Genomic DNA, 24552 nt, shown 5'->3' on the forward strand with positions numbered 1-24552 from the left:
GATGGAGCAAAGTTGATGGGAGGGAAAGTCCGTAAGCAGCTGTAGTGAACTACAGAGGGGCAAGGACATCCGCTGGGAGGCTGGGCCTGGATCTGGGGTGAGTGAGTGGTCAGGGAAGGCTTGTCTGAGGAACACCTGAGGGTGTGGCTGAGAAAGAAGCAGGAACACCCCGGGTGGCAGTGGGCAGTGGACAATGTTGGCAAAGAGAGGCACAGGCCACAAGGAAACAAGTTCAAAGGCCCAGAGGTGATCACCAGCTTGGAACCAAAAGATGGTTACCCCTGTTAGAGGTCACTGAGGAATTCGAGGCCAGGGAACTCTTGGGCTTTGCTATTCAATACCAAGACCAGGAGAGCTGAGGGGCACCTCGGACTACCAGTTACACCTCAGGAAATGACTGAAACATAAGCTCCCCGGGGGAAGCCTCGGCCACTTTCTTCACCATCTGAGGATGAGGCCAGAAGACTTTATCCATTTCCTGAGTGAATGAATGAAGTGCCCTGAAGGTGACCCCAGCCATTTCCTCTGGTGTCACCAAGCCCCACAGAATCATAAGACCAAGAGTCATCTCGAGAGCCAGGTGGTCCACTGTTCCCTCCAGGCTGTCTGACCTGCCCTGAGCTGATACAGTCTTGTAGATTTTATAGTTAGTAGCATGATTCAGAAACTCAAGTCTCTGAGCTCATACACGTACAGTCAAGGGATGGACGACTTGTCCAGTCACCTGGTGAGTCACGGGAGGATGGAGAAAAGCAAGGACAAGGGTCCTAGTCGGCAGGTCAGGTAGCAAGGCCTTCTGGAGCCCTGGATTCTGTGTCATTTATTAAGACACCAAGGTGCCTCCCTTCCCAATCTGCTCCTAAAGATCAATATGCCCACATTTCCCCAGCAGCACCATCTCCTGTGGAAATGACATTTCCTGGTATACCTGGTGGTGAGATTTTTCAGTCCAACTTTAGCTCATCTCATGATACCATGTGCTGGCTGGATGCTGCTGTCCCTCTGAGAGAAGGCTAGTGGTTGGGTAGCTGTGAAGTGTGTACACCACGTCTGGCCTGCTGAGTACATCACGTCTGTGTACATCACGTCTATCTGCTGAGTACATCACGTCTGTGTACATCACGTCTATCTGCTGAGTACATCACGTCTGTGTACATCACGTCTGTGTACATCACGTCTATCTGCTGAGTACATCACGTCTGTGTACACCACGTCTGGCCTGCTGAGTACATCACGTCTGTGTACATCACGTCTATCTGCTGAGTACATCACGTCTGTGTACATCACGTCTATCTGCTGAGTCCCTACCACCTCTCACCAGTGCATCTAGTTTCCCTGAACTCCTCTCCAGTACTTTTCCACTCAGCAGCCAGGGTGACATTTTAAAAATGCAACTCTCGTCATGTCAACCTGCAACCTGCATTGTTTGGTGGTCTTGAGACCACCTGCAGGGCCCTGCATGACCTGACCCCACCAGCTTCCCCATCCACAGTCTTCTCACCTCACCTATAGTGGACTAGTTTCAGCTCCCTAAATGAAACATGCCCTTTGTGGGCTCAGGATCTTTGCACACACTCTTCCTGCTGCTTTCTTCCCCTTGTTCACGAGGAATATAAATGCTCCTTCTTCCAGGAAGTCTTCCCATCTCCCAGGCTCTGTAAGTTACCTATTATGTAGTTTGGAAGGTGCTCTGGACTTCGCTGCTCTAACATTCAGTTCACTGGGAATTCCTTTTATGGTGGGTCTTCCTCACTAGAATGCCAGGTTCAAAAGGATTTCATTGCATCTGCCTTCTCCATTACATTCCTCATGCCTGATGCATAGTAGGTGCTCATTAAATATGTGTCAAGTGAATGAATGAGTACTCAGATCTTTGAACAACTGAGAACAACTTTACCAAATAAATTAAGAAGCAGAGGGAAATGAGAATACAACAGAACTGCATTGCAATTCCAAGCCGCACAAGCTCCCTCACTCTGGAGGCCTGATTTAATCTTACTCTGGCTTGTACATTGTGATGAGGCCCCAGTTAATTCTTCAGAACTGGTTTCTGACTGAGTTCAGAGAAATCTGGGCCTTTCCACCAGGCCCTACCATGATCAGCAAGCCAGAACCTTAGAACAAACCAGACCTAGGGAGACACATTGCCTGCTGGTGGCCTGTGGCTCCCACAACAGAGAAAGGAAGGCCTCCCTCCCATCCCAACCTCTCAGAGCAAAAGGGTTGAGAAGGACCTGGAGCCCTCACTCATTTCACCTTACCTTCTGTCTTATTCTGCCCCCACCCCCACCCCAGCAGGCACAAACAATAATTCAGCAAAGGAAATATGAGTAATGGAAAGAAAGAGAAAAAATAAACATATCAAAATGGCAGTGTCCTCTGAGCCACTGCTTTTAAAGAAAACAACGTGAGTAGATTTAGAGTTATTTCAGTGACTTTGCTAAAATGAGAAAAAGAACCAAGCTGGCCCTTCTAGGCTGAATTCCTTTCCTCTCTCTTGATGCATTAAAAAAAAAAAAGAAGAAGAAGGCTATGCCAAACTAGTGGTTCTCACATCCTGGTGTGCACCGGAATCCCTAGGGGAGGTCTGCTGAACTTGCAGGTGCCAGCCCTAAGCCAGGCCCAGTGAATCAGGACCCCTGGGGAGGGGACCCTCACTGCAGTGAAGCACCACCACCTCGAGGAATAACACTCAGGATGTGAAGGCGATGTCATGCCCCGTGCTTGCTTAGTAACACAGAGTCCACCTAAGAGACTCACATCTGCTCCTGGATACTGACAACCTTGTTCATAGTACACCACCACAAACTATAGTTAAGTTTGGTAGGACAATGAAGATTGTTGATTTTGCCTTCTGGCAGAAGGCATATTCTATTCATTTCATTCACTTAAGTTGACACGGACTGAAGGGACCTCATAGGCAAGGACCTGTGCCAGGTGCAAGGGCAAAGTGATGACAGGGATGGAATTAAGCATGAAAATGATGGACACTCACAGGTATTGGCATCATAGAGTGTGCTAGGTGTTTTACATGCATGATCTCATTTAATGCTCAACCAACCTGTGGAGGTATTACTATTACTGTTTCCATTGATGGATGAGAAAACCGAGGCATGGGCAATGACATGACTTGCCCAAAGTCACCCAGCAAGTAAGTGCACACCCAGACTGAAACCCAAGTCTTCCTCACTGTGCAATCTATCTCCCATTTTAACTGTTACCACATAAGTGCTCTTGAGATAGTCAGCCCCTGGTTAATTACAATTAACAGGAAAGGCAGAAGACAATCAAAAGAATAGGTACAAACTATATAGTTTCATGAAACAAAGAGCCATCAACCTAGGGACACTGGATGAGTCTTATCCTGTTTTAGCCAACCACTTGTTTGAGGCTCTGTTCCCTGGATCTCAGGAGTCATGAAAGGCAAACCTGGAAAGCAAAACAACTGTTTTCCCTCCTTTGTGGAAGGATGAAGTGAGAGGATTTTAGAGAAAACCAAGTGGCCTTCCCAGCCTGTTTCTGCTGCACACAGAAGGGTATGGCAGTGGGAGACCACAGGCCAAACTCAGAGGGAGACTGTATCCTTCAGTAAGTGCCCTAAATACAAAGGATATTAATGATGTCATCCATGGTGAGCTGATCACGTGCTGTTCACTTTACACCTTTTTACCAAGCTGGATCTTTGCAACAACCCCACAAGCAGGCACCACTCAGGAGAGGAGGCAGACTCAGAGAGGTCAAGACACTGGCCTGGAATCACACACCAACTATGGGATTGCACCTGCTGGTCTGAACTCCAGTGAGTTTCTACCCAGTGCCTTGGCTGTCTCTTAAACACAAGGACAGATACTACTTGGGATACTCAATAAGCAAGAATTCCCAGTTGTCTGCCATTTTGCATTTGGTTATGCCAAGCCTCGCCTCAGTCTGGGAGATGCTGAGTTCTTATTTCAGCAAGTGTTTACTGACTGCCTTCAATACATGGTGTTTCATGCTATACAAGAGCCCCATGTTTAATAAGGTGTGTGTGGTGCCCCTCTGCAAGAATTCACCGTAAATTTATAAATGAATAGTGGATAAAATCACTTAGAGGTGATATCACAAGAGGTCTTGGAATTGCTGGATTGAACAGTCATCAATACTAGGTGATTCATAGAAGAGGTGAGCTTTGAAGAGAAGTCAGGAGTAGTTTGTCAGAACTGAGAGATGAGGTCAGTGTAGCAAAGGAGTGAAGTGGCCTGAAGTGTCAAAGAGACAAAGGAGGCCTCCAAGGTCGCCTGAGCCAGTGCTGGTCCAGGGCATCTGCTCCCCAGGAGCCCAGGGCTCACTGGACTCTGGCAAGCTCCACAGGCCCACACTGCTGGGAAAGCATTCTTTACGTTGGGTCACAGGCTTGGGAACGCGTGCAGCAAGATCCCACGAGTGGTGCCAGGCACCCTCAGAACAAGTGGAGGCAAAAGGAGCAAGGGCCCCACTTTACGAGGGGACTTGGAAACCAGTCAGCAGGTCAGAAGGTTTCAAATTAATTTCTCTACCTTGAAGAGCAGACATAGGAATAAGAAGGGAAATACTGATAATAAGTCAAGGAGTATAAATGGAACCTAGCCACATAATGGGTACAAACCTTCTGAAAATTTTGAGTAAAAAACTTAAAATGTATATACTTTACCCTAGCAATTCTATTTCCATAAATCCTCCTAAGGACATAAATCCTCCTAAAGGTCTGGTGGGTAAGGCTGCCTAGAGCAATTTTGTTCATAACAGTGACAGAGAGTACACAACCGAAATGTCTAATGATAGAGGCTTAGTTGACACCGTTTTGCTTGCACTTATAACCAAATGCTATAATCCTATGTAGCCATTACAAATGGAGATGTACATAGATATACATTTATTAATGAAAAAAAAATCATACATGTGATTCCACTTTCTTTAGACCAAGTCTGAATCAATTTAACAGAACTGAAACCATAGAGAATAAATCCTATGGTCACTGGTAAATTAAATTAGATATCAATAACCATAACATGTCTAGGAAAAATATAAATATTTTCAATTAAACTACACATATAGAAAAAAAATCAAAGAAGAAATTACAAAATAGCTTAAGCTAAATGATATACAAAACCCAGCATACAAAAATTTTGGGAGGTAACTCAAGACAATTATTAGAAATTTTACCTTTAAGTGCTCACATTAAAATATTTTGAAAGGTTTAAAATTGATGATCCAAGATTCTGCAGGAAAAGGTTTTGAAAAATAAAAGGGGAAAGTAAACTAAAAGTAAGCAGTAATAGGAAAAAATAAAGATAAAAGTAGATAGTAACAAATTAGAAATTAGGCAAACAATGCAGAAAATTAACAAAGCAGAAAGTTTTGTGTCGCAGGAAATCTGAGATATTTGTATATACAATTCACATATATGATTCCACTTTGTAAAATGCTTACATTTCCATGAATGGAAATGTTAAAAGGAGTTCTCTCTGGCTGACAGGATCATGAACAATCTTTTAAAACTTTTTACTGTTGTTTATCTGTATTTTCTAATTTTTCTATCACCTCCTCATATTTCAGGATTTCTAAGGGGACTGACTGGCATTCTCTGCTTCTTTGTTGAACTGGTGTAACAGTAAACCCTAAGTACTAACCTCTGTTTCATCAAGCATGCTGCATGTGCCCCTGCTGCTACAGGAGCACTTCTAAGTGGTGCTATGACATCTCTCAGGACCACTGTAGGGAGACCACTGCCCCCTTCAGAGTCTCCTTCAACCATTTTCACTGTTCAGGGAGAAAGCTTCATCTTGGTACAATTTTGTTTTCAACTCCTCTAGAAGAATTGCTGTTCTCTCTTGATAACCTAAAGAGCTGAGCAGGCAGAGAACAGCACCTAAGCAGAAGCCAGTGACTATGTCCTTTGATTTTATTTGTCTTGACCACTGCCTTCTACTGATGGGATATTTTTGCGATTATACTAGAGAAATAAAGCCTCCTTTACATAAGGACATTGAACTGAAGTAAAACTGCACTTTGGTAATAAAATTTTAAAGTAAGCAGATAATGATCAGCGTGATGAAGGTGCACCCCTGTACTGAAGCCCAGGCACAGTAGTGATGACCTCTGGCGAGAGTAACACCACTCCTCAGGGAGCACCAGTGCATAGCAGAATATTCCAATAGGTCCCCCAGGCTTTGACTTCTGTTTGCTTATCTCACCATTTCAATATAAAAACAACAGCATGAAAATAATAAAGGAAGAATTTGCTCAGATGTTGACCCAGGCAGAGGGTCAGAACAGGATTCCACACTCGTCCAGATAAGTCCTGCTGGAAGGATGATGGAAGAGGGAAGCTCCTAAGGGCAGATAGAATTTCTCTGTAACATTTGCCCTGAATAAAGAGGCCTTTCCACAGGAAGAAGGTCAAGTTCAGTCTATTTTTATAAGAGCATTTCAAGTGGTTAGTGGACTTATTTCCTGTGGTTCCCAAGAATTCTGCAGCAGGCTCTCAGAAGGATGTTGGTGATAGGGAGCAGCGACTTGATGAGTGAGAATCAATAATTATCTCTATATTTGCTTCCCTTTTTTCTATAAAAATAATCCAAGGGAAAAACACTTGCTTTAGAAGAGCAAAGTTCATGACGACAGAGAGTAGAATAGGACATAAAAGTTCCGCAGTGTGTGGGAGAGCCCTTAGATCAAGATTTTGCAAGCTGAAGACCGATTTCTCCACTCATTCCCTTCCTTCCCTCATTTACTCAATAAAGGGCTGGGTGACTTCTCTGTGCCAGACATGGTTTAGAGGCTGCAGAGAAGGTGGTGAATAAGCCCAGCTCTGTCCTTCAGGAGCTTACGGTTGAGTCAGGGAGAAAGATATCAAGCAAGTAAACACATGGGTGGACAAACAATGAAATTACAAATGATGAGAAGTGTTGAAAAGGGAAAGAACAAGAGGCAAGAGAAGAGAACAGTAGGGGCAGAGAGCGGCAGAACTTAGACCAGAGGTCAGGGAAGACCTCTGAGGAGGTGGCACCTCAGCTGCCATCTGCAAGGTAGAAAGAGGTGGGCACAGGCACTGCTCAGAGAGGAACCGTGTGATGAAGGCAGCCATGTGGAGACCACCGTGGACTCAAGGATCCAAGGGAAGACCAGAGTGGATGGAAAGTGATGGGCAAAGGGAGAGAGGAATGGGAGGTCAGGCCAGGTCATAGGGTCTCAGACCATGGTTAAGGGTTTGAGTTTTACTTTATGGAAATGGAAAGTTACAGGTTTTAAGCCAGGGAGTGATCACCTGAAATAGGTTTTAAAAGATCTTCTGACTCTGTGTATAGTAATGACTTGAGGAGACCAAGAACAAACGAGGGGCTACTTTAGATGTTAAGATAGGAGCTGGTGGTGAACTGGGCTGGGTACTGACAGTGGGTGACAAGAACGTGAATCTGATAGCCCTTAACTAGAGTCGAATGGCTTGATCACGAGCACTCAAACAGGTCAACCAGCTAAAAGGGCTGGTACCAGGGTAGGATGAGGGGGGCACTTGCATTGGGCACAAAATATACTTAGAAATCAAGAGAAATGATATTTTAATGCAAGACACTTGCATTGGGCACAAAATATACTTAGAAATCAAGAGAAATGATATTTTAATGCAAGACTTTTAAAAAATCAAATTTAATGCAGAAAAGTCCATGATGAACAAAATATCAAGCTTCTTTAAAGAGTACAAGTACTGAGCTAAGCCATTTAAGGAAGCTGGGGCAAAAGGGGAAAATCAGTCACCGATCCTATCTTTACTGAAAAATTTGACATTCTGTTCCTCACTCTTGTCCTGCTGAGCTGACCATCCCCACCTGTAAAATAAGAGGCTATATGTAACTCTGCTCTAAAGTAGACATAACGGAAGGGGAATTAATGACATACATCATCGAAAGCCCCTGGTGGTTTCGATGGTATCCTTTCTTCCTTACTGCGGAGACTCTGAGACAAATGGTGTAAATAGTTGCTTCATAAATACTTCTGATGGTAATGGTAATAACTAACATTTATCAGGCTCTTAATATGTTAGGTGCTTTGCCAGAAACAGTTAAGTACAATTATCTCATTTAATCCTCACAGTAATATACACTAGGTAGATATTCTATTACCTATTTTACTATGTCTGGCATATATCCATACTTGACAAGCATTTAATAAATACAGTAAGAAAAGATGGATGAGTAGATAGAAGGGAAAATAAGAGAAAGAAAAATGGATGGGCCTTCCACTAATTCCTTCAAAGTCCTATAGGGATAACCAGTGGTTCTAACTCTGGCAAACACTGTTCTTCAACATGCTATTTACCTTGCTTAAAAGGATTCAAAGGAAAAGGAAACTAACTTTAAATATCATCTTCTTCCATAGGAAGAATTTTTGATACATTGGTTTTCTTTACACTTCTTCCCAACAACTTTTCTGGGAACATATTTCTTGAATTCATTCACTCCCATATGTTTATTGAGTAATTACTACTCATCAGGCACAGAGCTAGGCACTGACAATATCATGTAAGCCAAAGGAACCTGACCTGGGCCCTCCTGGGGCTTCCATTAGAGACAGAGTGAGTGAGTCAGTGAGTGAGTGGGTGAGTGAGTGAGTGAGTGTATGTGTGTGTGTGTGTGTGTGTGGTGTTGGAGTGAGACAGACAGTAACAAGTAAGCAAATACATAAATAAAATCATAAATTATCATGAATGTTTGGGTCTGAGATAGAGGATAGCGAAGTGATAGGATCTCCCCTAGCCAGGGTGGGCCCAACATAAGTAGACTCAGGGAGGCTCCTAATGGTCATAAAGTTGAAGATTGCTGTTAAGGAGAATTTTTGCAAATCTAATCACCCAAGCTCCTTACAGAAAGTGAAACCTGACAACTTAATGATCTGATCTGGTGCAGGCCAGTTTTGAAAAGCAACATTCATTTATTTATCTATCTTCTCTATGAACAAATTCACAGAAAAGTTATTCATACCATCAAGGGTTTAGGAATACAATATCAAGAAAATGTTAGGAAATGTTCAGCCTTCTGACCGCTCCATTCCATGGTCCCACCTAAATGTCTAGATTTATCAAATTCCAGAGGAGGCCCCTGAACCTGACAATGTTAAGGAGCCAAGGAATGCAGGCTCCTTGAAAGTTAAGAGGAATTATGTGCAAAAAGATGGCAGCCCAGAGAAGAAAGAAGGCTCTCTGACATTTCCCCTTACTTCTTGTTGCTTAATCTGCTTTCAAAGGTCAGTAACATAGAAGTGCCCCATTTTTCAAACCACTCCACCCGATGTAATGGCACTTTGATCTCTGAAACATCAGAGGGGAGCAATGGACACTAGAGGACATTAGTGACTTTGAAAAGTCAGTTAGAAAAAAAGAAATAAACAAGGACAGAAACCATGTGGAGTGGGAAGGATGAGAGCAAAGCATGCGTCCAGCTACCCGCCAGAACTAAAGACAACTCTCATGAGGCCATGTTTAACATACACGTGCACTGCCCTGCTTATTGGTCCTGGGCTATCATTGTGATTTTCCTGATAAATGGTGTCTTGGTTGCAATGTGCGTGTTCCTGGAGACGCTAGCTATGAGGGGCAGAGTTATCTCTTAGTTGAGTTTCTTGGATACAAATTTCAACTTACTTCCAAGCTTTATCAAACACCAATCATTTCCCAGGGCCATTGGTGGTGATTTTCTCTTGTTCCATGCCCTTCCCATAAAGTCCCCCTGGTTCCTGTCAATAGCTGAGCTATGTGTAGACCTGTGTGGGCAACACCAGTGATGGGGTCACAGGGCCAAAGAGCCATCAAACATGATGAAACAGGGCAAACAGTGAAAACTGGACACTGGTCCCTTTTGGACTTTTCATGTGGGATCAAAAAGAGTAGGCAAGTGAAAGGAACTTATAAAACTAGCTGAAGTCCTTAAAAAGAAATAACACAAAAGGAGACCAATTTCACACTGCCTTGAGGCAAGTTCTGCAGGGACCAGGCTCTGGAAGGCTGGTGCTGGGGTGGAGGATTCTTTTCTTCCTGCCCTTTGGCTGTGACACCCACTGGGTCCCTCTGTGAATCCTGGGCCTTGCTCCCCGCCCGCTTCCTGCTGGACGCCTCCACAGGAATGTAGCTCTTGGGGCAGAGCTGGGGCCTCCGTGGCCCACTTTCAAGATCCAGAATAGACTCTGACATGTGAAATGAGTTCCATGGGGTTTACATTCCTCTTTCGTATCCAAGCACCTTGCAACACAAAACCGCCTGCCAGGACTGCTAACTCTTCTTCCAGAGACATTTGGAAATCACTGTCTGGCAGAAATGTGAGTTTTGTCTTTTTTATTTTTTAATGTTTCGAGTGAGCATGGGGCCCTTGGAAACGAGGTTGCCCCACAGAGTGGAGGCAGCAGGATAATAAACTGATGTCTCGAGACTGAGGGTTTTAGTCTCGGCTAAGTCATAGGTTTGCTTTGATAAGTCACTCAGCCTCTCTGCACTGCAGGTCTCTTGGCGTAACAGTAGGAAGAACAAATATGAAATGATTATTAAGTACCTAACGTACAGTCTATGTAACTGGCACTCCAAGATGATAGTTCACTCAAGTAAAATGCTCTGTGAAACCCTAAATGTTGTAAAAAAGTAAATAATCAACACATGGGATAAAATAATGCTCTTACTAACAACAGTCATGATACCTTCCATTTTCAAGGTACTCACTCCCTACATGCAAGGCCCTTCCCAGGCCTCACTCTCTCCCATCCTCATGGCACAATAGGATCAGTCCTCTTAACAGCTTCCTTTTATCAATAAGGATCAGAAAAATTAAATGACTCGCCAGGTCATGCAAGCCACGTCTATGAAAACCTCCCTTTTTCACGGTCACTCCAACACAGTAGGAAGGAAGATCTTTCACTCAGTCTGCCCAGTGACCTCAGATCTCACCCAGCCCTTTAAAAGTAAAGGCAAATGACTGTGCAGTGACAAAAGCCAAGAAAGATTTAGCCATTGTTGGGTTATTTGGGGAAAGCATCACAGTGACAATGAGGAAAGTGCTGGTGGGCGCCACTATAACGCTGGGGAAGCCAATAGTCATGTGTCAAAGAACCCGTCAAAGACTTCATTCAAGGAAGAAAAGTACCTCCAGCAGAACACAGTCCAGGGGCCTTTGCAAGCTATGGAAGCTGGTAGGGTAAAACGGGTAGAAAAGCTAAGGATCACTTAATCCAACAGGCATTTTATTCTCTTTCACAAGTTTCTTTGGCAATTCAAATCATGGACTCTGGAGTCAGAACCTAAGTCTTTCTTCAGCTCTCAGTTTTCACATTTATGTAGCTGTGTGACCTTAAGACAAATTACTTAAGCTCTCTGAGTCTCAGGATCTTCAGAAGCAAAACAGGGGACAAACAAGCAATGCCTTGAGTTCAGGTCAGGGCAGTGTCTCTGTTCTATTAAACTCAGAGACATCAAACTGACCAGGGTAGCTGACTGCTAGAAAATATTACTCTATTCACTTACCTCCTAGCCATAAAAACAAAGAAAAGCAATGCCTGCCTAACAGAATTTCTTCAAGATTAATTAATATAATATATACAAAGCATTTTAGATAGTACCTGGTACTTAGTAAATGTCTGAGAAAAGGTCACTATTTTATTATTTATGGGCATATTTTATTATTTATGGGTATGTCCAGGGTAGGCTATTGGGAAACATATGGTAGGGCAAGGCCTCAGCATTTCCAAAGAGATAACAAATACATACTTCAAAAGATTGAGTTTGTAGAAGCCAAATTTTCTAGGTCAGGAGAAAAGCAAAAAAAAACAACTCAGCAAACAGACTCTCTTTCTATGAGCTGGAAGGTCTGTCGATTTCAAGAAAGGAATGTCCTTGCTGGGCTGGTCCTGGAGACTGTTAACTTGCACAACAGATTCAAAAGATTTTTGGAGACACATCAGTAAGAGGAGGCTAGAGGATGGGTGGAAAGGGTTGCTAGAGCCCCTGCAGAATCACTTTGCATTTGGCTCGAGGCCCTGGGGCTTCCTGTGTCAGTCTGCAGGAAGGATGTTCCCATTGAAGATGTGTGCAGGTCTTCAGAACGGCTAAGTGCCTGCTGGATGCTCTGGCCCGGGGTGTACCATTAAGCCCAGACAGACCTGGGGCCCACAGAGCACACAGCTGCGCCAGGGAGCACTCTGTTTTTCCTCTTGAACAGAGGCCGTTTTCTCTAAGCATTTAAAAGAATTCCTGATGTCTACACAAATGATGCTCTAAGGGGGAAGTGTTTTGGGAATGGTTAAGCCAGACTGCAGAGAATTAAATTTGGGAATCAAGGGAAGGAATGAAGGATATTGGAGGAGATTCTTTGGAAAGTATGTGTGTGCTCATATTTTCTACTCTTCATTGAGGGGTAAAAGACCTAAGGTTGGGACTGAGCCATTGGGTAACACAGCCCAATTAGATGAACAGTCCCCACTTCCTGCTGGCTACACTTGGTCTAAGCATCTATATCCCTCTTATCTGAAGCATAACTTTATGACTTCATTTCTGGTATGGCCAGATTGTGAATATCTTAAAAGCAGACATTATGATTTCTACTACAGTTCCAGAATTCCTGTTTCAAAAAGACTTAGATATGTTTCAAAATCCAGAATTTGGGAGATTTTAGAAAGGTAGTATGGTGTGTATATTGTATATGATGGAATAATTCCAGAGGTGTCTGGCATAGTAGCCTAAAATCAAGCATGTTAATAACTCTCCACCAGATTATATAAATATTAACCCAAATGGAATAAAAAAAAAAACTTTAAAAAGTCTCAGGACAGTTTCTGTCTTGTTTTGCCATATTTGAATAATGAAAGGACTTCTGGTTTTCAGAGTCTTTTGAATTTCAGAATTATGGATTAGGGATTTCAGGCTTTTTAAAAAATTTATTTTACTTTTCCTTCTTTTCTTTTGCAAATTTTCAGAACATTTGCAGCATCCTGCCCTTGACAGGTGCAGAGTAGAAGTTATCTTCCAAAACATGACATTTTGATATCCCTCATGTAATATCTGATTCTGGAAGCCAGGGGATAGTTTATTCTCAATGACTTTGGGATTCTTAAGGATTAAAAGAATACTAAATTAAAGAGTATTGGAGATGAAGACAACTGAAACGTAGATTTTCTATCATCCTGGACAGTAACACACACAAACCCATAGTATATCATAGTCAACACCTAAGCAAATGAGAAGAGAGCATCAATGCATGTCAGTGACATGAAAAATTTCTACCCTATCACTTAAAAAATATTTGCAAATATTGCTAAAATATCAGTAAACATTAAAAATCAACTTTGTTCAATTTTAATAGCACAGATAACTGGCGAAACCAAACAATAAGATACATGGAGGCTGGTAATCAAGCTAACATATACTGAATGCTTATAAGTTTTCAAGTGCTGGGCTCAGTGCTTTGCATGTATTATTATTTATGGCTTACAGAACTCCGTGCAGTAGCTGCTACTACGGGGCCCCATTCTGGAGATAAGGAGTTAAAAAAAAACAAAAAACAAAAAAGACACACACTAGTGAGTGTCCAGCCAGAACTCCAACCTGAGTTTGGCAGTCAGAGGGAAAAAAGGAAGGAAGGAAGGCAAGGAGGGAGAGAGGGAAAGGAAGAATAGAGAGAGGAAAAGTCTTTTCTTATAGTATTTGCCAATTTCTGTGGTGTAAACACTCTCCCTGGGGCCAACTTACAAGTTACTAATGGTTCAACAACCGGCTAGCAAAATTCATAATTAATAAACTGGCTTTCACAAACTTGTAGGAGATGACTCCTGCATGTCACTGTCAAGTCCATCCCACAGCCATGTCCATAGTTTACTGCTAACTTTGGAAGATGGGATTTCAGCTCGTGGAACAGATCTGGCTTAGGAGGAACACGCAGAAGTGATAGCCCAAGCCAGTCAGTCATGGCCCCATTCCTTCCTCAGTGCTGGTGTGGACCTGGCACACACCAAAGGTAGAATAGGAAATAGGAGAACACACTTGTGTCCCTCTCCTCACCAGAGGGTGTGAAGTGGGTCCTGCCAACCTGACACTCCCTGGCAGAAATAACACCTGAAACTTGTTTCCAGACCCTACCAACTTTCTCTAGGTGAGATAAGGAGGTCAGACTTGAGACCAAAGGGTCTGATCCCTTCCTTTAAGATCTTTAATTTCCTTAACATCTCCTTCGAAGTAGTAAGGAAGTATCTTCTATAAAATGAGAACCAGGTTTTGGCCTGCTTTTAACATAGGATAGGATATTCCAGACCTAATCTGAACCAAATCAAAATACATGTAGGCTCTTTGCTTAGCTACTCTGTTAACACCTTTAGGACACCACCTTCTAATTAGGTGTCCTGATAATATATTTCCATGAGAGGCTCCCAAGAAGGGACTGGCCTGCTATTCAATCAACAGAAATGCACATAACACTGATTATGTCCAGCCATTTGCTAAGTTCTGGGTCTAGAAAGAAAAAGCACAGCTTCTATTCCAGGGCCTTGGAGACTAATGAAGGAGACAGTCAAGCAAACATAGTCAAATTATATTCATTCACTCTTTCAACAAATATTTATCAAATGCCCATTCAGTAACAGGCATTTTGCCAGGTACTAGGCTACCATGGTGAGCAAGACAGATTGGTTTGTACTATCATGGAGCTGACAGCTCAGTCATGAAGACACATTAATTAAATAATCTAAGAATGAAGGTGTAATTAAAAACTGAAATAGGAGCTCTGAGGAAATGCTAAATGGTCCTGGGAGAACTAGAGGAACCTAATCCAGTTAATGGAAGTCAGGCAAGGCTTGAGGAAATGAGAATTGAACTAAGACTGGGAAAATAGTAGGAGTCAATCAGGTGAATGAGGCAGAGGGGAGGAGGAGAAGAAAGGTGCTCCAGAGAGAGGGAATAGCGTGAGGAAGCGGAAGCTTAGAGAGAGAATATGAAGGGGCATGAGCAGGGGTAGAGGCCAGGGCTGGTCCTCACAGAGCCCTGCTGTCCTTGTTCTGGCCTTACTCTTTATCCCAGAGCAACTGGAAAATAATGAAGGGTTAAGTAGGGAATATGTACAGCAATTACACCCAGTGCTATGACAGAGTAAACGGTATGCTGCCATGGGAGCATTAGGGAATCGACTAATCTAAACTGGTGTCTGTGGGATGGAGGAAGAGTAGGGAGGTTAGGGCTGGTGATATGTCCAAACAGGCTTTCTGGAGGAGGGAATATCTGAGATGAATTTTTGAAAGATGAGTATGACTTAGCCAGGCCATGGTGGAAGGGTGGAAGAAGGGAGAGACAGAGAGAATGCAGCTGGGTGAGTGTGAGGGTGTGGGGGGACTCCAAAAAGAGCAGACCAATGAGAGGAAAGGCAACAAGGTTAGGTGGGGACCAGATGAGGAAAGGCTATAGGTCATAGGTTTGGGTTTTATCCTGACGGCAGCAGAGAACACACTGACAAGGTCAAAGATCTTCAATAGGAGAGAAATGCTCATTTTCATATGTTAGAAAGGTCACTGGCAGCAGGGTATAAAGTGGACTGGAAGACAGCAGTGCTGGAGAAGAGAGGCCATTGCTGTCCGTCTCAGCAGCCCAGGTGAGAGAAGGTGTTACACTTGCTCCCAGCAGCACAGTGAAAATGCAAGAGGGAGGGTGATGCTAGCAGACATTGAAGAGGCACAGTTGAAAGGGCTTTGTCATGCGTGGGATGGGTGGGAGTGATTTCTACTCTAACCAAAGAATAGTCTCAACAAAATTCTATTTGTGTTGAGTCTAACTTTATGACCTTGAACATGGTCAATTTTTGTAAATGCTCTGTGTGTCCATGAGAAAAACGGTGTTCACTAATTGTTTGGTGTAGGGTTCTCTTATATGGTTCATTCAATTAAGCATGTTAATTGTGTATTTTGATCTTCCACATAGTACTTTTTGTCTATTTGCTCTATTATTTATGATAAAAATGTGCTATAATCTCCCACCATCGTTGTGGACTGGTCAACAACTTCTCTTACATATTTGTCCATTTTCATTTTTGAGGCTACATTATTAAGTATACACAGGCTTAGAAGTTTTACATCTCTCTGTTGAGTTGATCCAGTTACCATTATGCAGTGATCCTTTTTATCCCTGATCATTCTTTTTGCCATAGATCTATTTTATATTATTAATATATTAATATTGCTATACTTAAATTTTTGTTAACTTTTGGTGTCTATTTTTCATCCTTTTTCTTTTAATCTTTCTGTGTCCTCATGCTTTTAATGTGTCTCTTGTAATCAGTGTAGATGGATTTTTTAAAAAAATCAAATAACTAGCAAATTTAGCCCATTTACATTTATTGTGATTATAAATATATTTGAATTTATTTTTGCTACTTAATTATGAGCAATGTTTTTAAATATATTTGAATTTATTTCTGTCACTTAATTATGAGCTATGTTTTTAAAAGTTTCTATGAGTTTTCTCTTTTTTTCTAGATTCTTTTGGTTAAGTACAGTTTTATTCATTTCACCTTTTTTCCCTTATACCTGTCAGTTGCTGGTTGGAATTAATACATTCTATTTCTTTTAACATGTATATTTGACTTATCAATATCTAAGGTAAATGAGTATCTCTAAGGAAAAGCTCAGGCTTTTGAGTCACACCATTCAAAGAGATGAGAGAAAGGACCTGGGGTATATTTGAGGCCAAAGGTGAGATCTGTTTTACATATACTGAATTTGAGAACACATACCCAATTATCACCTTAACAGATGCCTATGCACTTACCTTCAATGGCTTAATACACTTTGCAAAACATCCTCCTTCATGGGTATTCTGCATTGCTTAAGCAGTGACAGAAATTAAAAACAAAATTAAAAAAAATAAACATCAGTGTTTGTCTTCCTTTGATTCTTAGAACCATGTCTTCGCTTCTGACCTAGCCCAGGGCCACACTGAACACATATGTGTCCTAGAAACAGCAAGCCTCACGAACATTCCTTCAATAACCGTCAGTAAGCTGAGAACTGAGTATGAAACAGTGACCTGGATTCTTTCTCACATAACCATGGCTCACCTGTGCCGCCTCCATCTTTTCCACTGTGTTTGTGGCTTGAATGATAAGGGAGGAAGGGCTTAGCTAATTTCTGCCAAATATTAGAGGGGAGAAAAACTCTATTTCCATACCAGCTGAAAAAATTATTTTAAATTAAGCATTCAGTTGCAGCTGACCTAGACCACATTTGGCTTCAACCAGTTCAACATAACCACTTACCCCTATCTCCTAGAGGTCAGGTCACACCTGTAAACTTTCTAAGTAGCGTTATGAATACTGTACTCATTTAACCCTTCAGTCAGCTGAAGGGTTAAATCTGAGGTAGGCAGCAGGGTGGGGATTATTAGAGGAAATATCTTGGAAGAAGTTAATGACTCGCCCAGGCTCCCAGAGCCAATTTGTGCATAGCTAGAGCTGTACGGTGTTCCTTACTCTCCCACACTGAAAAGTGACTGTGGTATTCCCAGCTAAAAGCATATACTTAACATCCTATTCATGTGTCAGAGCCCAGGTTCTCTTCCAGAGGCTACAGCTAACAAAATATGTCAGGCTTAATATAAATGTTCCAACACGCCTGGTGTTCTCCTCACTTTGGTTGTCACTGGTAAGTCGAGAAAATCTCCCCAGGGCCCCAAATCCCAGAGGGCTGGGCCAAGCACATGACAATGACATCCACTGGGCTTGGTCTTTTCCATCTCCCAACAAACACAGAGATAACCCCCTTCCCTGACAGCCAACAAAAAGATTATAGTAACCAGGAGCAGGGCTTATAAATTTCCATTATGCTCTATGCCTAATTTCACATAGTTAATGGATTCATTTATTAGAGCAATTTGTGAAAATCCCCAAGGGCCTGGTAAGGCTGCTGCCTAATGGTTTTATCATGTCATACACTTTCTTCATGCCTGTCCTTTAACACTTACTGGATTGGCAAGGAACTTTGGACCAACCACTACTGAAAATACAAGTAAACTGTAAACAAAGCAGAAAGGGGAAGGGCATTTTGTGCCTCTGGAGTTTCCTTCAACAACAAAAAATTTTTCATTTTTGTATGTTTCACAGCTGATTCATCAAATGCCACTTCACAGCCTACCAAATTCACATTGAACTCAAGGCTTATTTTCAGGCATCAGCATATCACCTTCAGATTTCAGGTATGGATTTGAACCAAAGGGTGATGGGAGCAATCTTAAGTCAATGCAGCCACACAGTCACCGCACCTCTTACTGGGTGGAGCAGGCCCAGAGCAGAGGCGGGGGCTTGTATAACCCCAGGCTGCAATGCAAACCAGAGGGAAGGGGTGCCTGGCCTCTGGCAGAGGTCCTATCTGGGGAGAGTTGCAGTGATAAAGCCCAGGCTTCATGGCTTAACATACACATGAATGTGAGAGCATCAGTAGAATTCTTGGCCAGAACTGATGCCTCCAACCATGGCCAGCCTTTCGGTGCATCTGTTCCCTTCTTCCTAATGGAATGGAAGCAACAATGTAAATGAGTAGAGCCTGATTCACATGCAACACTTAGAAACCAACTTAATGGAGACTCCTAATGGGTGCCAGATCTCGAACAGAGGCCGTCCTCACCACAGCAACTGCTGCATGACCAGGGCTCACGGGGACCTCCCTTTGAAAAAATCCAGGGACAGCAAGAAGCAAAATTCTGCCTAAGACGGAGAATACAAATGACTATTTGTATAGTGAAATGGCCACCACTAATATATGGTTATTGTCTCCTGTACCTAATTAAGTACTAGGTGCTTGAAAAGAGGACTGATAGAACAAAAAACATGGATTATCTCTTAGCTGTAATTTAAGGCACAAGGATCTGGTCAGTGTTGTATGTTGACGACAGGTGATGGGTGAAAATGCCCATGTTTGGAAGCACTGAATTGCTTTACATCAGAGGGGATTCCAGAATTGTGTGGAATGGGGAAGAGGAGGGAGAGGGACATTGAGAGGCTGGGAGGAAACAGGGCTGAGCACAGAGAGAGACTCAGAGCTGTGTGGATAAAGAGGGTTTTGGGAAAGAGAGTGAGGTTTTGGGAAGGGAATGTAAAGAGCTGTGGAAGGTGAACTCTGCCGTCTGCCCTGTGGAACTGATGTATATGAAATTAATTTTCCATTTGTTATTGTTGTATGTGAAAAGGACCGGACAGAGTTTTGCCTTATGTGAAGAAGACATTTGGAGGTGGTCTGACTTTAAAGGTAGTTTACATGGTATATGCAAAACTCTGAGGATCCTTGGAGGGACTTCAAACCATAGCCCATGCGGCTGCAGATTGGAAGAGATGTACCAGACACATTACAATGCCTGAAGCAGAGGAACATGTGGAGGCTTCTAACATGAACTCTAATTCCAAAGTCACTAGGACAAATCACCCAAAGTGCTGTCTTGATTTCTGTTGGAATTACCTTCTATGCGAGCAGCTCCCTGAAGCCACTCCAGGGATGGCTGGATGGCTGGAAGGGGAGAGTGAGGAATGTAGGAGACTGGCTGGCCTTCTGTTAAGTTCACAGGACTCCTAACACCTGGTGACATGGGTTCTCCAGGGAATGACAACATACATGGGGGCAAAAGTGGAGGCTGTTGGTGGTGACGGCCAATACCTGGGTTACAGATGAGTAACAATGAATGATCAGGCCATGGGGGCAGATGTAAGTGCCAGGCTTTGAGTAAAACTCCCACTTCTGCTAGTAATACTGTGCTATCACTGAAGTCACTTAATACTGTCATGGTAATGAAGGGCAAGGCTATGGTTTTTCCAGTGGTCATGTATGGATATGAGAGTTGGACTGTGAGGAAAGCTGAGCACCGAAAAATTGATGCTTTTGAACTGTGGTGTTGGAGAAGACTCTTGAGAGTCCCTTGGTCTGCAAGGAGATCCAACCAGTCCATCCTAAAGGAGATCAGTCCTGGGTGTTCATTGGAAGGACTGATGCTGAAGCTGAAACTCCAGTACTTTGGCCACCTCATGTGAAGAGCTGACTCATTGGAAAAGACCCTGATGCTGGGAGGGATTGGGGGCAGGAGGAGAAGGGGACGATAGAGGATGAGATGGCTGGATAGCATCACCGACTCAATGGGCATGAGTTTGAGTAAACTTTGGGCGTTGGTGATGGACAGGGAGGCCTGGCGTGCTGCGATTCATGGGGTTGCAAAGAGTCGGACACGACTGAGCGACTGAACTGACCTAAAGTGAATGAAGGGCAAGTTGGGGCTTTCTTTCAACAGACCCCTTTAGAGGCTCACTTACTAGCTGTTGAGACAGGCTATGAGCAGCTATAAGCTTTGGTTTCACTTTATAAAAAAATTGAGGATAATATCAGTGTCTGCCTCAATGACATAAGTTAACTCCAGCCCATAATATGTTAATGATGATGCTGATGATCACTAGTATTATAAGGCCGCTTGATAATCAATGTGTACAACTGGCATCTACTCACTCTTATAAGATGAAATTCCCATGGTGGTTTTCTGGTCTCTTCTTGACCTCTTTCTTGTGCAGTTCTTGTAGTGAGCACTGATTCAGTCTTCTAAATGGTGGAGCAAGCAGATGTTTTAAAATACTAAAGTTTATCGGCTTTGCTTTTTAGTTCGTAGAGGGCCACTGATGCGTTTGTACACTGATAATACACACTTGTGTAGAGTGGGTCCACTAATCCATCTGTACACTGATAATATAAATTTGTGTATAGTGGGTCCACTGATGTATTTCTACATATATGCATTTCTGATAATATAATTTGTGTACAGTGGGTATACATATCATTAGAGGGTCATGGAAGGTCATACAATGGTTTCTGTGTCATAAGACTTCTCATTAGGAAGTAATTAGGGTGAAGGTAGTCTTTGTACCAGGGATAGACTACTCTCTTCCCTGTGTGATCTGAGGATGTACAGGAAGCTGTGAATGCAGGTAACAGCCAGCAGAACCTTCAAAATACTCCACCCCATAAAATGTCCTTTGGCACATTGATGGCCCTTTAAAAACCCCACCTAACACCTCCACGTGCCTACTTCTCCACTTCTGGTTCCGTTCCCACCAGCAAACCCATAATTTTCCTTTACACATTAACTGTTGGCTAGCTCGGAAACACCCCACCCCTTCCCCCACGGGTCTTGCGTGCCCAGGCTCCCTGGGCTATCTCTGTACACAGGCCTCAGCACCTGGGCAAAACAGTGGGAGGGTGGAGGGAACAACCTCGGTGCCGGCCTCTTGGCTTCTGTGGGTTTCAGCCAGACCCTGAATGTTATTTTAGTGCAACTTTGGTGTTTAATTTGAGGATGTGCGTGGATCAGAAGGAGGGACCAAAACATTATTTTTTTTTCCGTCCACCAAAATGATCAAATTTGATATTCCAAAAAACGCACAGCCTGGTCCAGAGCTGAGTCCAATTGGGAAGTGGGAAATGACTGAAAATCCCTCCCCTGCCGGGGACCATCCTTCCTTAACCACTGGCCACTGCGCAGGCCCGTTTACTGTGGGCAGCACCTGGGCAGTCTGTGGTTTCCGCCCACCCAGGAGCCGGTGCCCTGAGGCTCTCCTTGCCTTATTGAAAGGGCACCAAATAGTGAGCCAAAGACCTTCGCTGGAAGAACATCCTACAGGGTTGTTTAATTTCTTACAGCCTTGAAACAGCCACAACCAGCAGCTGCTGAGCCATGGCTGAAGGAGAAACCACGACCTTCACGGCCCTGACTGAGAAGTTTAACCTGCCTCTAGGCAATTACAAGAAGCCCAAACTCCTCTACTGCAGCAACGGGGGCCACTTCCTGAGAATCCTCCCAGATGGCACAGTGGATGGGACGAGGGACAGGAGCGACCAGCACAGTAAGCACCCATCTCACATTTCTGGTATCTTCCTTAGTCAGGGACGGGAGACGGGAGAATAGCTAAGGGCTGTACCCCCTTCTCCAAGGTTCTTTTCAGATATGACACACTCAGACGCAGGGGTAACAAGGTACAGAGGGTCTGGGTGTGGAGAAGGGGGACTTGTGAGGGCAACAGCCTGCCTAAAGGAGTCTGATTTCAAGAGTTTAAGAGGACTCTCTGTTGACCTAACATACCTGCTGTGAGATCAGACTGGCTGCCAATGTTCAATTGTTCCAGATTCCTGTAAGCAGTGAGAGGCCTGGTCCCCAAGGCCTGTCAGGGCCCTTCTCGCTCCATGACGGGAAGGGCCACATGAGGCAGGGGCAGTAAACTCCCAACAGACAAGGGCTCAACTTCAAGTTAACCGATTCTCCAGGTTATGTTTCCACTGGGCTTGATTTGTGAAATCCTAGTTCACAATTGTAGTCTTACACCTCATTAATTATGCTGCTCTCGCTCTGCATATCATGCAGATGTGGCTGCGGTGACTGGGAGGGCTAAAGTCATTCTCCAGACCTTATAGAAACAGGAAAGTAGGAGTGATTTGAGCCAAAGACTGAGTATCTCTTCCGGGCTTTCCTGCCAGCCCTGCTCTCAGATGGTGTTGATAAATGGCGGTATGACTTTGGAGAAAAGACTTGACTATCTAAGAACAAAAATCTCTCCCTTCTGCTTTAGTATTTCTGGCAGTGGGGTGTATGTTTGATATTAGGTGTCTGGGTTCTACTGTGATGTCACTGGGGATTCCCTGAGCACCACCAAAGCATTAGATGTTGGAGCGGAGTCAAAAGTCAGATCTGGTCCCTGCTCAGAGGGTCTGAAGGGTCAAACGTGTCATAAGCCAAGGGAAGGAAAGTATGGATGAAATCAGGAGACACAGAATAGCACAGGTAGAATTTAAGGTTGTGCAGGATGGCTTTAAAATGAGATACAGAGAACACTGGCTTTTATGTGATGGTAGTCTTTATTACTGATTCAATTTACACCAAAGGTTAGGGCTTCCAAGGTGGTACTTGTGGTAAAGAACTCACCTGCCAATGCAGGAGATGCAAGAGATACAGGTTTGATCCCTGGGTTGGAAAGATCCCCTGGAGGAGGGCATGGCAAGCCATCTAGTATTCTTGCCTGGGAAATCCCATGGACAGAGGAGCCTAGCTGGCTATGGTCCATAGGGCCGCAGAGAGCTGGACACAACTGAAGCGACGTAGCACGCATGCACACACACCAAAGGTTGCAAGCACTAAGGACAAATGGTCACCCCAGTGGTGCTCACCCTCCACGCACAGAAGCACAGATGGTGGGGCGGAAGCTAGCATTCACCAACCAGGCGGCACTGTCCCTTCCCTTTCATCCACCAAGCAGACCCTTGCTATGAGAAGCAGGAAGTCTGGGGCTGAGGTTTGGGGCTGACTGCTGCAGGGTCAACTTGGTTTTAATGGCTTGTCTTCAGATGGACTTCCCAATGCCTTATACTTGATGAAAAATAGGTACCAGAGTATAGCAAAAAAACAAAAGACTACTGAGTATGTCAGATATATACACAAGCAACATTCACTGCAAATAAATGGACTTAGACTTCAATCTGTTGTGTTGTATTAGGCAAGCTACACAATTTGTGTGATATGCCTCATACAACACAAAGGGAACAAGCTGTAATCTCTAAAAGGTTTTAAACATTTCTAATAAGTCTTATCAGTTTTCTGAACCAACGAGAATGTTCTCTGGTCTTCCTCATCCCAGAGGAAAAGACAACCTTGGTGAAGTGTTCTATGGGGTTAAGCTGGCTCTTCTGGGAAACCTTAAATTCTGGGGTCACAGGAGGCTACAATTAGTACAATTCCAAGTACTAGGATTTCTGTACAGAGGGTATGTGACTTCACTGTTAACATTATAGTCTGCACTCTGGGTACAGAAGTGTGGGACAACTTCTGCATGGTGCTGCAAATTGAGCTGTCTGACCTAAGATGTCAGAAGCCCTGGAGGGCAGCATACAGTAGCATAGGAGTGTATGTGAGGAGGTCGAAACAAGAGTGACGGTGGATTAATTACTTCTCAAGTGAACTTAGGCTAGTTATGTAACTGTTATGGCCTTACTTTTCTCAATTGTAAAATAAGAGCAATATTCCTTGCCTCCCAAGTTTCTTGGGTGAATTACATGAGACAATGTAGTGAAAATTCTTGGCACAGTCTCTTGACCGAGAGTAACTGCTCAGCATATGTTGGTTCATATTGCTACTGTCATCACCATTGTCACCATCACTACCACCACCGAGATTTCCATGTACTCAACAGAGCACATGGAACACAGCATAACACTTAAGGACCCTACCTACTCTCTTCCCTTCAGCAACACTGCCCTCCAGGAAGGCCAAGGGTTTGGAGTCAGGTTTGGATTCAAGGCCTCTCTGGCAACATTCAGAGTTGTTGTGTTGGCCTATTTACTTAGTCGAGAAGTAAGAACAAGGGCCAAGGAGGTCAGAAATGGAAGCAGGGTGAGTAAGCAGAAATCCATCCCCGTACCTGTCAATGCCAGGAGAACCAGGTAATCCACATACCCCCTGTAGAGTCAGGAGGCCTAGATTTAGAGTCAGAAACCTTGAGGTTATATTCCTGTGCT

At 43.6% G+C, this 24552-nt stretch overlaps 1 protein-coding gene and 1 non-coding gene across 7 annotated transcripts in view; both read left to right on the forward strand.

The window, feature by feature from the left end:
* The window catches only part of FGF1 (fibroblast growth factor 1), a 100788-nt gene that overhangs the window by 55580 nt on the left and 20656 nt on the right, over positions 1 to 24552 (forward strand). For 5 of the 6 annotated variants that reach the window (XM_043465146.1, XM_043465148.1, XM_043465150.1 and 2 more), the window contains one exon: positions 21691 to 21893. In XM_043465146.1, coding sequence (XP_043321081.1) covers positions 21725 to 21893 — 169 coding nt within the window. In that variant the 5' untranslated portion in view covers positions 21691 to 21724. Of the gene's footprint in view, positions 1 to 18125; positions 18218 to 21690; positions 21894 to 24552 lie in introns of all 6 variants that reach the window. The other variant, XM_043465149.1, reaches the window with a different exon arrangement.
* LOC122441129 lies at positions 11416 to 11534 on the forward strand. The gene has a single exon (XR_006269264.1). It is a non-coding gene; the product is annotated as a small nucleolar RNA SNORA36 family (small nucleolar RNA).

This window comes from Cervus canadensis, chromosome 4 (assembly GCF_019320065.1).
Source record: "Cervus canadensis isolate Bull #8, Minnesota chromosome 4, ASM1932006v1, whole genome shotgun sequence".
Lineage (NCBI taxonomy): Eukaryota > Metazoa > Chordata > Mammalia > Artiodactyla > Cervidae > Cervus > Cervus canadensis.